The sequence below is a fragment of the Micropterus dolomieu genome, linkage group LG11, assembly GCF_021292245.1.
Source record: "Micropterus dolomieu isolate WLL.071019.BEF.003 ecotype Adirondacks linkage group LG11, ASM2129224v1, whole genome shotgun sequence".
NCBI classification, from domain to species: Eukaryota; Metazoa; Chordata; class Actinopteri; order Centrarchiformes; family Centrarchidae; genus Micropterus; species Micropterus dolomieu.
This window is the reverse complement of record NC_060160.1, coordinates 19724998-19740821: the sequence shown is the minus strand read 5'-3', so window position 1 is coordinate 19740821 and position 15824 is coordinate 19724998. Positions and strand designations below refer to the sequence as shown.

At 41.5% G+C, this 15824-nt stretch overlaps 2 protein-coding genes and 1 non-coding gene across 4 annotated transcripts in view; all 3 read left to right on the top strand.

Moving 5' to 3' along the window:
• Positions 1-237: 237 nt before the first annotated feature.
• Positions 238-2361, top strand: cln8 (CLN8 transmembrane ER and ERGIC protein). The gene is made up of 3 exons (XM_046062167.1): positions 238-363; positions 859-1496; positions 1888-2361. Exons 2-3 carry the CDS (start codon positions 957-959, stop codon positions 2176-2178), a joined length of 831 nt encoding a protein of 276 aa, XP_045918123.1. The 5' UTR covers positions 238-363; positions 859-956; the 3' UTR covers positions 2179-2361.
• An 833-nt stretch (positions 2362-3194) lies between these two features.
• Positions 3195-15824, top strand: part of arhgef10 (Rho guanine nucleotide exchange factor (GEF) 10) — a 36422-nt gene continuing 23792 nt past the window's right edge. For both annotated transcript variants that reach the window (XM_046062166.1, XM_046062165.1), the window contains exons 1-2: positions 3195-4682; positions 12345-12454. In XM_046062166.1, coding sequence (XP_045918122.1) covers positions 12418-12454 — 37 coding nt within the window. In that variant the 5' untranslated portion in view covers positions 3195-4682; positions 12345-12417. The remainder of the gene's footprint in view (positions 4683-12344; positions 12455-15824) is intronic.
• Positions 12541-12614, top strand: trnai-aau. Its single transcript has one exon. It is a non-coding gene; the product is annotated as a tRNA-Ile (tRNA).

Sequence of the window (15824 nt, the reverse complement as noted above, 5' to 3'; positions counted from 1 at the left end):
ACATATTACTACAGCTTTCCCTTATACCATACACATTTCCAGTTAAAGCAAAATACAACTACATTAACGTGTGTATATATATATGTGTGTGTGTGTGTGTGTTATGTACTGTACGTTTTAATGACAGAATAAAGCGTATAATCAAATATCTAGGTAATAACCATAGACTGGTAATAACCAATGGGATGGCAGCTCAGAGCGGCGTTGGCCAATGGGTGTCCGGAAGTCTAAAGAGGGCGTCACTTCCTGTTTAGGGTCCTGTGACAAAATGCAAGTCGTATGATTCGTATGAAAGTTCCTGCTGTAGGCTTCTCCTTAATAACAGCACCGGGACACCATTTTCACTGGAAGCCCACCTGTACGGTATGTACGACAAAGATGCTTGTATGGAGTAAATTATCACTGCTGGAGACTTCTTAGTATTTTGTTAGCTTGAGTAGCCTCAACCTTTTGGTCGTGTTTGTTTGTTTGTGCATGCTAACTTTACCACACAGTTTAGTTAATGTAGGTTGAGGTTCAAACAAACTCGACTGTAATTTATTTTAAAGGACTTGAACATATTACGTTCTGCTTAAATGTATAAAACGCTTCTTTTTATTTGCCGTCGAAGTGGTTATCTTGTTTTAACCGAGTTACTACAGGAAAAAAGTTAGCTCGTAACTGACCTTTTGAACTTGGGACATTTAACGTACAGAGATTAACATGTAACTTAATGGACCCTGGGTATAGTCATTTGTTTGCAGCCATTCGTGTTTACTGGATGTCTGTCTTATCTTATTTACATTGAGAGCAATGCAAGACCGAAGTCAAATTCCTTCTGGCCATTAAAACTGATTGTGATTCTTCCTTGTTTTGTAGGTGACCTACACACCATGCATCTATCAGCCACTGCTTACAGCCCCACACGCAGTTGAGCACCCCCTCAGCGGGAGTTCGAGTATTCTCCCTCCAACACCATGGATCCTGGCCAGCAGACCAGCCCTCTTCCCCAGCCCAGTGCAGAATACTTCTCATGGGACTACCGCCTCCAGCTTATCGGCCTGGGCTTTGCCTTCTATGCAGTGGTATTCTTCCTCTCCCACCTCCTGTCTGTGCCTCTGTCCCGTACCTACAACTCTCTGCTAGCTAAGGAGAAGGTTTTCTGGAACCTTGCTGTGACTCGGGCGGTATTTGGCATCCAGAGTACTGTAGCCGGACTCCGAGTCCTGACTGAGGACTCACTGTTAACCAGAGACAAAGTGAGGGGACAAGAAAACTGGTCATGGTTCAATGTCCTCACAGCCACAGGTTTCTTTGTGTTTGAGAATGTAGCACTTCACACCTCCAATGTGGTATTTTGGTCATTTGACCTCCCGCTGGCCACGCACCATTTCTTCGCCCTGTCAGGATTTGCAGGGGCAGTGGTGTGGGATTCCATGGGCCACTTCCTTCCGATGGTTACGCTGCTGCTGGAGATGAGCACGCCATTCACATGTATATCCTGGATGCTACTGAAGGTAGGCACCTTATATTGTCTTTGTTTTTAGTTAAGCTACCTGTCATCACGTTGATCCACACTGACCCTACACATGGTCTCTGACCCGATGCTGCTGGGTGATCAGCTTTTTCTTACAGATTCAGTCAGTCAACATAAAAATGACTGGAAGTGTTGCTATGTTTCAGTTCCTGTTTGGTCTTGATAAAGTTTACCATTCTTAGAAAGAGGAAGTTGTATAAACAAGATTGAGTCAGTACCTAACCCCTCTCTCTTCCTCCTACTGACAGATTCGACTTGAATGCGCACAAGTTACAAGGATGTGAATTTTTATTGTGAAATAAAAAAGCAAGAAATGTGTATCCCAATCCCTGGCTTCATTTTCTCTCTCCATCTTTCTTCCACCATGGCAGGCTGGCTGGGCATGTACGCTGTTTTGGAGAGCCAACCAGTGGGTGATGATCCACACGTTCCACTGTCGCATGGTGCTCAGCTACTACATGTGGTGGGTAGCCTTGACCAACTGGGGAGGGCTCACCACCCATGTGGCCCTGCTCCCACTCCTGGTCTTCTTCACTGGCCTAACTCTGCTCACGTTTATCCTCAACCCCATCTGGACGCACAAGAAGACCATGCAGCTGCTTAATCCTGTGGACTGGAACTTTGGGAACAAGGCGACACCTGTCAAAACCCATGCCAGTTGAGCGGTATTTCCTATGTGAATGATGCCAAACGTTTCCTTTATTATGTTTTTCATAGTCGTGTGATGTGACTTTTTATTTTAATTTTATTTTTTACACATTAGGGCACAGACAACTTTGCAACAAAACCCTAAAAGTTTAACCGTGACTGTCTGGTACTTTCTCTATAAAGTTTGCTACATTGTCTTCACTGAGGCTTTACTGTCAGACAGTTTTCATATTTGTTGGTCTTTGGCCTGGTTAGCTTAGCTTTTTATCAGTTGGCGTGGTTGTGAGGGAAGTGAAAAGGGGCCCTGCTTGGCATTCCTCATACAAAACTCCATTGATGTTTTCACAACAGATATCCAAGGGAAGGTGAAAATCAAGGGCAACTGGACTGGTTGCTCTTGATTTTATGACTGAGAACCTTCACAGATACAACAGATCTAGTTATTCAACATTGATTGGACAGGATAGGCAGGGAAGTTGGTTTAAAGTTTGAAGAATGAGGTTCTATGTGTTAGTGATTTGATTTATTAGATACTACGTGGACAATTAGATCAGTGCATTCATGAGTCACACTTGTGTTTTTGGTCTGTGAATCCTCTTTCAGTGGAGACGGAAATATTTACCGTGGACATGAAAGAAAAGGCCTTTAACAGAATATTCTTTGTTGTTGGACGAAGGCTTAGGACTGGTCCACTCCACAAAGGCTCTTTTGTGCGAAATAGAGATGTAATGTGGCAAAACTGAAGCCTTGTTGATGCAGAACAACCAAACGGCATTTTATCATGATGAAGTGGATGCTCATTTCTACTTATGTATCATCAAAAATGATGTTACATAAGATTAAAATAAGATTTTGTTATTGTTTTTCAAACAATGACCCCATTGTACTGGAAATATTTGCCTTTTTTGTTTGTTTTGTCTATTGTCATGAATCTGGCGTAGTTTTTTCTCACTCTGCTGCAGACTTTCCTTTGTATCCTCTCGGATACAATTTCTCAGTGTGTTGGCTGCAACAGCATTGCTTCTTTAGCTAACATGTAATTATCTTTATAAACTCACACATTTTTTAACATTAGTATTAATCTACGTTAAAATGTTGCATCCTGAGATGGAATGTAACATTTTGACTTGAGCCCCAGGGCTTACTCAAAGTTACCCAGCAAAGTAGAAATCAGTATCAGGATAAACCACTGCAGTGATTACTTAAAAGTTGAGGAAAATATTCTAAAAGCCTTTGCTGGGAGTTTTATTGACCTGTCTTCCTCAAAAGAAGCAGATTTGCTGAGTTGTCTGTGTAACTTTGCTGAGTTTGCTCCAAAACCCCCTCAAATCTGAAACATGGGTTTTACTCATCAACATTATCGAGATACTGTAACCTGCCTCATGAGACGGGCATCGGGATGACTGAGATGAAGCTACACTTTGTCCGGTCACAGATATTGTACTTCTCCGTACACCATACAACCTCAGTGAATGAATCAACACAAGGAAGTATTTTCATCAGTTTATTTGTAGAAATATATAGCCTAACAAATATTTATTTGTCCTCTTAACTGTACATCTGATCTTCCTACAGTGTTACTACAAAAATGACTAATATCAGATGGTGTTGGTTTACCTTTTCATTTGTCATGACCATAAACTGTATAAAACAAGGTTATGACATAGAATTAACATTATGGCATGGGTCTAGGATTTTTTTTAAGTGTTATGCTGTAAGCCAGACTGTTTGTGTGCATTTTCTCATACACAATGGTGTGTCCCTTGGTTTTGCTCATTCTTAGAATTTATTATGTATGTGCTATAAAGCATCGGCCTGTAGGTGGCAGAATAGTAATAATTATCTGTAGTATTCTTGCCTCTTTTTTTCACTTGACCGGACATCCATGAGTTCCACACATTTTTCCAGTCCAGGTCCACATGTGATTGTCCTAACACAGCCCTTTTAACGGGTTTACTCTACAAAGCCGATGAATTCTTTATTTCTTTTCAAATTATACTAAACCTGAATAAACTTAAGTTTAGACATTTAGCCTGTTTGGTAGGACGCTGTTTTACAAGAGGAAACAAACAGAATCGGACCCGTTTTATTTTACAGTTCTATGGCATAATGCGCCAAAAAATCGTTTACTAGCAAGACTTCAATCCAACATCATCTCCGGAGTCAGTTTTATACGAGCCACCTCACATGTCACGTGGGCAGTTTAGAACTCCTCTGCCCACCGGAGCCGATCCTGCAGGAGAAGACGTTGGAAGCTTGATTGACGTTCTGTGCATCCAATCACAGCTCGGCGACGTCGACTCGTCGGCCAATCGGCTGCCTAGAGGAGGTAAAGGGTTTTCATGGATGGAGTCCGCCTGCATCGACTATAGTGAAGTTAAAACAAGGACACAGCGAAAACTGAACGTGTTAAGATGTGTTTAAAGTAGTTTTGAAGTCAGACGTGCATGACATTTAACACTTGCACGGTGTTACAGCGAAGGATACAGCAATTATTCAGGGGACAAGTCATAACATGGTAAGTTGAGGTAATTTTCCTAAGTTTCTGACAAAGTTTTAAATATCCATAGCAGGTCTGTTTTGCCAGCGGTGACTGTTAGTTCAGGAGAGCAGTAACGTTAGGCAAAATATTCGACATAAAGTGATGTAAAATGTTTGTTCTGTGTATTAAAGTGACTTAAGTGTATTTTTGAGATGCTAACGTTATAACGTGGCGCCTCGGCAAACTTTGCCAAGTTGCCAACACTGCCAAACTAACGTTACCTTTTATAACAAAATAACAGACAGTAAGTCGTTTTTTGCCTAACGTTGCGCAGTTATATTAATTGATGCGTCCTAATCTCGAAATTAACTGTTGTAAATGATAAATGTCTTAGCTTAACCTTTTCTGCGTTTTTGTTTAAAATGGTAAATAAATATGACATTCTTCTGGCTCTGTCATGTAACCCTTTGATAGATGTGTCGGTGTTGAGCACAACCCAACCTTATATTTTTCTGAAACCCCTGACCCTCTTCAAGGATGCAATTGCTGGCTTTTGTTTTCTGCCTTTATAAGACTGATTGAAAAGCTGGTCAAGTTTGCCATCTTGATAATAAACATAACTTAATTCATACACACATACAGAAAATATAAATATGCCTGTGGACTTTAACACTTACCTAAAAGTACTAATAAGTGGGGATGTCTTTCTGAGCTGCAGCAGTCAGGCCAACTACAAATTCAAGTAGTCATGCATAGCATTCCTTAGTCAAACCACAACCCAGCTTCAGTCAACTGGAAGATCCATCCAAACAGGTAGTAAAACCATAATGTAATTAAACTGTTTCCCTTAGTAGTTGCCTTTCTGCACAGCAAAAGTCACATGCTTTCAGGGATCTATTAATTTTAGCTATGCCTCTAAAGTTGGTTTAAATAAAATTAGTGCTTTGAACTTCCTTTGTTGTTGTCTGGTGTCAATGCATGTCCAATTCAATCGGCAAGTACAGGGGTCACACACACATGCATGTACGCAAAAATCTCCACTGGCAATTTGTTTAGCAAATAACCAGGGTGGCCTGTCTGCAAATACAGATGCTCAATACCTGCCCCCGCTGCAGTAACACCTAGGCTGTCCGGGGGGCACAGATCATCTTTTTCCTTACTTAAATTCACTGCAGTTTCCTAATGTAAGCACTAATTTAAGCCATGTAGACACAGAGTCCTTTATATGTGACACTTTCTCCTATCAGTCCACAGCTGCTTTCACAGCAGATGTTTTCAGACACCTCTGGGACAAAACTGTTGGTGTTTTGAGGAGAGGGATGTTGGCAATCAGTGCTAATGCTGTTTGCCATGTCCGTTATATAGATGCTTAGGGAGACAGCATTTAATCGTCTTTTCAACCCTTTGGTCATTGGCATGAAAGTATGGAGTACAGCCAAAATGCTATATCCTCTCCTGTTATTGCTATAGTCTGTGACCACAGATGCAGTTCAGTGGAGAAATTCCTGGAATTCTTAATTGCTGAAGTAATTGTGACGAGGTCATAACTCTACTTCACCACTAGCGGCTCTTGAAAATGCCTTCTGTTTAACTTGACTTAGCTTGCAGTGCCAGTGTGCACAGTGGCTGAGCAGAGGAGCATACCATTCATTTTTAGAAAGGCCGTTATGAATTCACTGTCCACCCACCACCCCACTGAGGATTCGCTGAGATAGAACATGGATTAGCAACATAGTTTAGCAACAGCTGGGAAAGAAATGCTGCGGCTTTTCTGCAGGTGGATGTGTAAAATTGCTTGCATACCACACACTTGTTTAGCATTTGGGAACACGTGTCAGATAGATTTAGTGTATAATGGATATGTTTGTAACATTCATCTTACCATACATTGTGTGCCGTAGATTGAAGATGTTTTTATGGCATATTTTGCCCTTATTTGACAGTAGAGGTTTGCAGAGACTGGAAATGAGGGGGAAAGGCTTGAGATGGTTTTGAAATGTCACAAAGATTCTCACCTAGAGTTGAACCGGAAACATTGCAGTCATATGGTACAAGGCATCAGAGACCACCAAGATGCCCAGAGTACGTTGATTGAAAGCCTTTGTTACTACCACGCTCTATGAAATGAGCTACAGATGACGACACTGCATAGCATTACTTGGAAAGGGAGAGCAAAGCCAGGGGTCAATGGCAGTCTTGGCCTCAGAAAGTGTTTCCACCCTTTTAAGTCAGTGCAGTGGCTGGTACTCTTAACGATCAAGAGTATTGCGGTTTTCCTGTGGTCATTTATTGTAATCGGACTGAGTAGGTCTATTCATATTAAAATGCATTCAGTGCTTAAATCAGGCCAGCCAAGAAAAGCTCTTTGAAGCAGTCGCTTATCCACTGCTCACCACACACTAGATAGTGTTCTTCTAGTGACATGTTGGGCTCTCAAAGCTTTGGTGTGGCTCACTGGGTGGGTGGAGACCAGTTAGGAGTGACAGCCAAGACTGCAGCCGCCTCTGTTTTCAAATGGGCACCGCATTTAAAATATTTTACAGCCCCAGTCTTTCATTTCGTCCAGTGATTCCCAAGCCGGGAGGGCCTTTTCAGAATCTGCCTGCTAGTTAAAGCCAATGTAAAAAAAAACATTATGCTTGTAAAGTCAGTAAAAACGCTGCTCTTATAGGGATCTTAGTAGGGGTATAATGTTGTGTGATGCATCATAATGGTTATACTACATACTTTAATGTGATGGGTGACACTGTGCACTAATGAGCCAGTGTTGTAGCTTAGCATTGCCCACATTTGGTTTAGAAACATGGCTCCAGAACGTGTTGCTGAGTCCAGATGTCCCCTTTCACATGTCCAATAGAGGACACCTCTGACATCAAATACAGATACTGCAGCCCTGCAGGCCTGAGTATTGAAGTGTATTCACAAACCACTCCCATTAGGCCTATAATTATAACTGCTAGCTGATGTGGAATTCTAGACCCATCATCTGGTCGTCTAGTGGTGTTGATTGTTTAGTGTGTTGTAGGTTTTGTTGTACTGGATGGAGGTGTAAATGCCATGCATGTGGGACTTCAGAAACAAAATGAGATCTAAAATGAGGAAGATTGTTTGCTTAGCTGTGATTCATTATGATATTTGTGTCTATGCATATGCTTCCAATTTTTCCTTCGCTGATCTAATAGTTTCAACTTGCCAGGAGTCAGGATACTCACTTTTAAGAAGTCAGCTGTCTTGTGCCTGTTTCCAAGCATTCCCACCCCTTTTGAGGTCAGGGTGTGTGGTGAAGTGTGTGGCGTGTTGTCAGGGCGGGTTGGCCCAGATACTGTGATACTGTGAAGATTGATCCTGTATGAGCCACATGGCTTTTGGTTTGAGATTTAGGGTACAGGCTGCGCTAACTGGCACAGTAGACTAGACAACCAATGGATGTGCATCATATCGTAACCATGTTATTCACAATTCAAGGAAACAAGAGCAGTGGGTTGTTATGGCTGTTTAGCTCAGTTGTTTAGAGTTTCTCCAGGAACCAGGGACCCCCAATGGTCCTTGAAGGGGTTAAAAGGGGAATAATTTATATTCACTTTAATTCTATCCTCTAAGTAAAACAGTGACAGAGTACATGACTATTTTTCATGCAATTGGCAGTTGGTCCAGCACAAGCACTTTATAAAGATGTAATAGCCTAGTGAGACTGTTGTTCTCTTAGATTTCACATAAACTACACAACCCATCAGGCCAAGGTCTTTGTAGCAATACTAATATTTTTCAGTTTTTCAGTGCTGATCATAGAGAGGCTAGGAAGAGGTACCTTCTCTTTCCTTTTTAGTATGCTGCAGGGCGCTGTCCTGTCCTTCCCTGAACTTCCCCACAAATACATTACAGTACTTTGTTAAGCCCATCCGTCCACTCTTTGTAGGCCTGGGATGTGCTCAAGGCCTGATTACTGTAATCCTGGCAGGAGGAGAAGATTGGGACACACTGCTCAATAAAACATTCAGCCAAAGAATTGCAAAGCCAAAGACAGTCACTCACAGCAGACTACAAGGCTCTCTCTCTGAAACCAACCTCTCCTCCACGCTTTTGTTTATGACTTGTGTGGAATGCCACTTGCCATTAAGTGTACTCCAGAAAACTCTGCAGAAGAATCAACACCCCGTACAAAACTAGCGTGACTGTCATAGAATAGCTCTCAGCAACACAGTTAATTTTTGACTGATCTCGGGTTGATTGAAGTGATAGGTGAGGGGTTTGGAGCAGATCAGGAAAAGTTTCTGCACACCAAAGGGAGATTACAAGAAATCTGTGATTAAAAGTATGAAGAAAAATTTTTATTTTCTTTCCGGTTACCATATGCTGTGACGTTGAGATTATGATTTTATTTATATATATAATTATGAATTTAGAGAAAGGTGAAAAAAGCAGCCCATCCTTAATTTTTTTTATTTTTATAATTCTTAAACCTACTAAACAAATAGATAGAGATCAGAAAAGAAAACCCCCTGTGAAATGTAGTTAAGTTAGGGTTTATCAAAAGAAGACTCATTTTGAAATGGAGAACTGACATCCTGTAGACACCTGTAGAACTTTATTTATGAGTGAACATAGGTGGCAATTCATCCTCCTCCATGTACAAAATGTAAGTACATACATATTGCTGTTGATACTTGTCATTGTCTGTTCTTTACCATTATTAGGAATTCACGGTTTAGCAAATTGTCTACATCATACCAGCAGGCCAGATGACTGTTTTCCTGTCTGCAGAGCACAGCTCAGCCTTCCCAGCGTGTAATGACATGCTCAACTGAGTCTGTCATCAACTATATGGCTGATTTTACCTCTCTGGTGTCTTCTGCTTTGTCCTCAATCATTGCTCTCACATTAGATTGTAATCCCGTACCTTTTAATTAAACACTGAGCAGATTAGCAGAGTGATTTATAAATTAATGATGAATATTTTGTTGCCCTCTCAGTAAGGCTAAGGCTAAGTAAGGTAATCCTGGCAGGAGGAGAAGATTGGGACACACTGCTCAATAAAACATTCAGCCAAAGAACTGCAAAGCCAAAGACAGTCACTCACAGCAGACTACAAGGCTCTCTCTCTCAAACCAACCTCTCCTCCAGGCTTTTGTTTATGACTTTCAGCCCGTGTGTGGAATGCCACTTGCCATTAAGTGTACTCCAGAATATTTTGTTGCCCTCTCAGTAAGGCTATATACACTACACATACTCACCTGTCTGCTTTTGTTGCACAGTGTAAATGTGTAACTGTTTACACTGCTGCAGTATGCTGAAAGGTTACTGACAGATGGTGCAGATGTAGTTGGTGGTCATCTCAATAGGTTGAGGCAGGTACTTGTATGGTGCACAATATACCATATTTGAAGTCACAAAGTGACCATACCACAGGTCTTTGAGATGTAATTTGTGGAAAGGTGCATTTAGTTTTTCTTCTTCTTCTTCTTGCATTTAGAAAAAAATGAAAACCTGAGTAATTATAGGAGAGAGGAGGATTGGAGGAATCTGCAGTCGGGTTTCAAAGCAGGAGCGAGAAAGGCTGTCTTTGCTTCTCTGCTTAATGTGTGAAAAGGCAATCAAACACAGAGCCAGCTCCTCTGGAAGATAATAAAGTTCATTATGTTGTCTTAATGCATATTATAAAAGAAAATGAATGTAAGAAAAATGTTTTAACTCAAAAAGAGAAGTCTTTTTTTAACATTTACACCAGTCAGTGTGATTTCTCTCTTCTGTGCCTCTGTGTCATATTTGACTTCTTCTCCCCTCCTTTCCTTCCTTTTGATGCTGTCCTAGACCTTGAACAATGCATTTGAAAGGAAAGATGAGTCACCCTTTAAAGCTCCTGTCAGGGCTAGGCTGTTGGTTGTCACTCTAAAACATGCCAGTCAATTTACAACCATGTGTTTCTTGTAACTAGGCCTACCTGTTTTCACTCACACATCACATTTCTCAGGCTGTGCAGTGTGTAACCTAATTGTCAGTCGTTATATATAACATTATAGCTTCCCCTGTTCGTCTATTTTGATTCTTCTCTATTGTGTAGGCCATGGCTCCTCAGGCTGTGAATACTCTACCTGCCTGTTAGCGCTAGCATTATCCGTCAGTCGCACTGTAGCAGACACTGGTCCTGTGTGTTCACATCCACTGTCCTGGCCTTGTGCCCAGTGAATAGGGTAGAGGACAAAGAAGCAGAGGATTTCACATTATTTGTAGACAAAACAAGCTCTGAGACTCAGAATGAGTTATCCTTTGGATCTTGTTTGCTGCAATACTGTGGTGTAGGTTTGTCTTAGTCAGAATAGACTGTTGTGGGCTTCTTGTGGCTTGTATTGAACTGTAGCGATTGCATGGATATAATATGGGGCATACATACTGCAACAATGGCTGCTTTATGCTACAGCATGATGTCATGACTCTGTCTTTTGTTCTTGTGGATACTAGCAAGCTGTAGACGCATGGAAATAGCACAATTTTTTTCTAGATAGGCCTATGACAGAAACTGTCACCTCTGGATACGAATTGTACATCCGCAAACACAAGCTGTGCTGCTGAAGAATGCAGAGTCTCTCATGCCCATGCAGGTCCAAAGGTCTCTCCTGCCTCAGCATGCTAATGACATTTCCCTAGGCCAAAATGTGAGTGTGGTTGACCTCTTCACCCTAAATGCTCATGTACTGTAGTTTATTTAATTGAAGTCATGTTAAATCTTTGGTGAAACCTATAAACTTGATACTGGTCTTGGGTTTGGTTAACATTAAGAGAAAAATGCTGTGGTGGAAGTCATGGTCGCCTTCAGCTGTGTTTAGTTGCCGGATCTACTTTTGACAGTTTTTGCTCTCTTATCTTGAAGAAAGTATGCTAATATAACTACTTGTGGGAAAGTGTTTCTTTAAGTCCTGTATCCAAGGAAGGATACAATCAAGGGCAAGTGGATTTGTTTAAGTATCTTTAACCAAGTCCATTTGCCCCTGAATTTAACCTTCCTTGGATAACTATGACCTGGATGACTGGGACCTTCATAGACATCTTTAAGTCCTGTAGTAAATTTAGTAAAAAGGCCACAGCTGAGTAAACTAATGGAGGGATGCATGTTTAATATTGCTTTGCTGTAGTACATGAATTTCCACAATAAACAGTAGTTCAAATCTGAATGCAAACCTGCTTTGAATAACTTTGATTTAGCTACAGAAACCCCACCACCCGTCTTCTCATAATGGTTACTCCACAGGGTATGACCTATCTATTATAATGGTGGCCAAGCTCGTTTATACCCATGACTTTACACACACCCACAATTACCATATGAGAATGTTGTTTACACTTCAACACGTGGTAGTGTCAACAGCCCCCAGGAGCACTTTAAGAGTTTCTTTTGTTTTCATTCACTCATTCATTTGTCTGAATTAGCTTTGGTTCCGATTGTGACATTGACAGAAATGTACAAGACCGTGACTGAGCACAACACAGGCATGCTTCTCTGCTGACAAAGTGCTGCTGTGATTGAGTAATGTGGAATAACAAGTGTGGTTAGGCTTTCAGGGACTGACTGGCTTACATATGCCGAGCCAGAAGTGCCTTACTTATGACGTATGGAAAAGTCTTCCGTGCTGAAATGATTTGAAAATACTGTTTATATCAACCTGCCTATGTGGCCATTTTATGACGTTTGTCTTTTTCCTTTAGGAATGTGTGGCGGTGTAGCTGATCCCCTTCATGCTGCTGTCTGAAGAGCTTGCGTAGGAGAAGAGCAGCAAGCATGGACGTGGAAGACTTTCCTCCCCCACCTCCTGAATGTAAAGTCAACAGCTTTGTCGCTCACATGTACTATATACTTTTCCCTTAATTTCACTGAGCAACTCTAGAAAGCTGTTTGAATGTGGGCCGGTTAGCTCAGTTGGTTAGAGCGTGGTGCTAATAACGCCAAGGTCGCGGGTTCGATCCCCGTACGGGCCACATGATTTTGATATTTGTGCAACAGAATGACTCAAAGGTGATTCTAGTGCAGCGAATATTCAGTGACTGCAGCCTTCATGTATTAACCAACAGCTCTCTCACCACTATTAAAGGCAATCCAAAGCAATAGAATGGTTAGACATAGATAGAAAGAACCATAACAAACAAATATCCAAGTCATTTAATTTACTACTCTATCATAATATATTATCCAATATTTTAATAGTCAGTTAATTGTTTAGGTCATTTTTCAAGCTAAAACGCCGAACGATCTGTAGTTCCAACTTCCGGACTCTAAATTGTGAGCATTTTCTCCTTTTCTTAGTCTAGTGTGATTGTATGGTGAATATCTTTCGGATTTGGACTGTTGGTCAAACAAAGAAAATGTGAAGATGTAGTAGAAAATGGTGACAGACATTTTTTTCTGAAATTCAGATTTTCTGAATTGATTAAATGAGAAAATAATTGGCAGATTAATCAACACTTAACTTAGGCCTAATTGGTAGTTGAAGCTCTGTGTTGAAACTATACAAATTTCACAGGTCATTCTCAAATCTGTCAACTTTGTGTTGACAGGGTACTTCTGTCACATATGTCTTTGGTCTTGGAGACAGATTACAGTGTTAGACCAATGGTGTCACCTGCTAGCTTCTGGAGGTTGTCTCATGGTCGGATCACTTCCTGGAGGGCTGGGAAAGCTGGACAGTATGAGTAAACAACACAGATTCCTCTCCTCCGCTTCTCCACTGCTGTGGAGTGTGTGGGCAGAGGAGCAAGGGAGCAAGGAGGGTAAAATGTGCTGTGCCGCTGCGAATACCAGACAATGTGCCTCAGTATTGGGCTGAATACGGGTGCAGCAGAACACACACACAAACGCACACACACACAGCCTCCGGGGATAGACGCAGACCAGAGAAATGCTTCGTCTCCAGCCTGCCAGCCACTTGCCTTGTTGCCAGGGCGATGCTGAAGCGGATTGTAACCCGGTGACTCATTTGAGCAGACCATTATTTAGCAGATAGGCCCACAGAACAGAATCCATATTGTGATTATGAATTGACAATGGACACCTCAGACAGGGTATGTGTATCAGTGTGTATGCATGTGTATACACACACCCTTGCGTGTATATTTCTCCATGATCTTTTACTTTGCATTCTTTGCGCTCTACTTTGCATTTGCAATGGTAGAAAGATGAGAGAAACCCTCATTTTTATTTACAGTTTATGGTTGGGGTATGAATGCAGTTCACACGCGATAGAGCCTCACATGACCTGCATATGCGTGTGCATGTGTGTACACATACTGTAAGTGCGCTTGCACTGTAAGGAGAGGTCAACATCCAGCACAGTCTTTAAAATTAAGCTGCAGGCGTGCATACCCATACAGCCAACTATCAATTACCTCATCTCCACATAGTTGCAGATGTACTATTGAATGGCCAATTTTGACGCGTCATCTGGCCAAATCGAATCAAATTAGGTCCAGTTCTATTCTGGCCCAGTCAAGTGTTTCACATTGACACCAAAGAGAGAATCTGGGAAATTATTGACATGTAAATATACATGCCACAGTCCTAGAGTACCACTGACTATTAGCCTGCTAGCTGTGACTTATCTCTTTGTCCCACACCATTCATTATTGCACAGATGGGAAAAGACAGATAGCATCTCTGTTTCCAGGTTTGCTCTTTGAACCTCTCTTCTTGTGCAACTGTAGTCAGTGGTGCAGATGGACATGGGGTCACAATGTTGACCTGGAACATTAGTCACAGACCTTTCCCTCACTCAATGACTTCAGGGTGTAACAACTACCTGTCAAAGCCTAAGGGAATCATACTGGTGATTTAGAGCTGTGTACATTGCTTAAACGGGACTTAAAAGTTATTAGATTTGCTACAGGGAGTTTCTTTGAGCTAAGATTTACTCGGTCACTATCAATGGACATCTCAAGCTCGGAGGCATAACATAGCATGTTGCAACAGTGAGTGTGCTTCCATCCATCCATCCATCTTCATCCGCTTATCCGGGATCGGGTCGCGGGGGAGTGTGCTTCCTTTGATAGCAATTGTGTATAAAGAATAAACCTTATCAGTTAAACTTTAAATGGCCACATAAATGCTTAGACCGAGTCCGGCAGGAAAGGATATTGGAAATGTTGGAAAACCATAATGGATCTTGATGTGTCATGAGGGAAAAGGTGTAGCCTTGGTCTTATATGAAAGCTTTATGGAGGATTTACAGACTGCAACTAGAGGTGGCTGGGGAAAGGAGGACAAAATGCCAAAACCCAGGATCAAACCAGGGACCTTTACAGCTTCAGTCTGATGCTCTCCCAACTGAGCTATTTTGGCAACTGGCGTTATAAGGGATAGCTCTCTGTTTGGTAGTGTTGTAGTACTCGAGACCGGTCTTGGTCTCGAGATCGGTCTTAAGACCACTTTTTGATGGTCTTGGTCTCGTCTCGGACTCAACCTCATTTGTACTCGTCTTGGTCTCGGACATTGAGGACGCTGGATTTTATTTCAAGACCAGTCAAGACCATAACTTTGGGAATATCAGTTTTTGCATTGTTTGATTTATTTGATAATTTATTTCAACACAGTTTAACATCACACAAATATCATTCAGAACACTTCACAAGAACAAATATTTGCTGACTTATCAACACGATGGATGATGTATAACATTACTTACAATTAGAGGTCGACCGATATGGTTTTTTTCACGCCGATACCGATACCGATCTTTTGAAATCCGGGTCGGCCGATGGCCGATTAATGCTGCCGATTTATTTTGGCCGATATTTGCTTTGTTTTTAACCTCTATTTGCACCGAACTGAAGCACAGAAATCCGCGTTGATATTTGGTGCGGTAGATAACGGTCGTTAAGGTTCCAGTGCCGTATTAGCACCGGGTCTGTCTGTAGCTACCCATTAGCAAAGCCAAGCCAGTCTGTCACTAGCCTATAGTGCGTTGGTCTCTTTTTTATTACTTATTTCTCTGCATTGAGTGACAACCCTCTCAAATATAAGACACACAAACAGAACAAATAAAAGTCTCAGATTCACTCTGTAATTGCAAAATTATTGCTTACTTATTGTGACATGATAGCAACTCTTCTGTGATAATGCAACTTCAACTACGATCCAAATTAGCCGAATGTCATGTGTCTTATTCAGGTTTTTTCTCGAAGTTGGCAGTAACATAT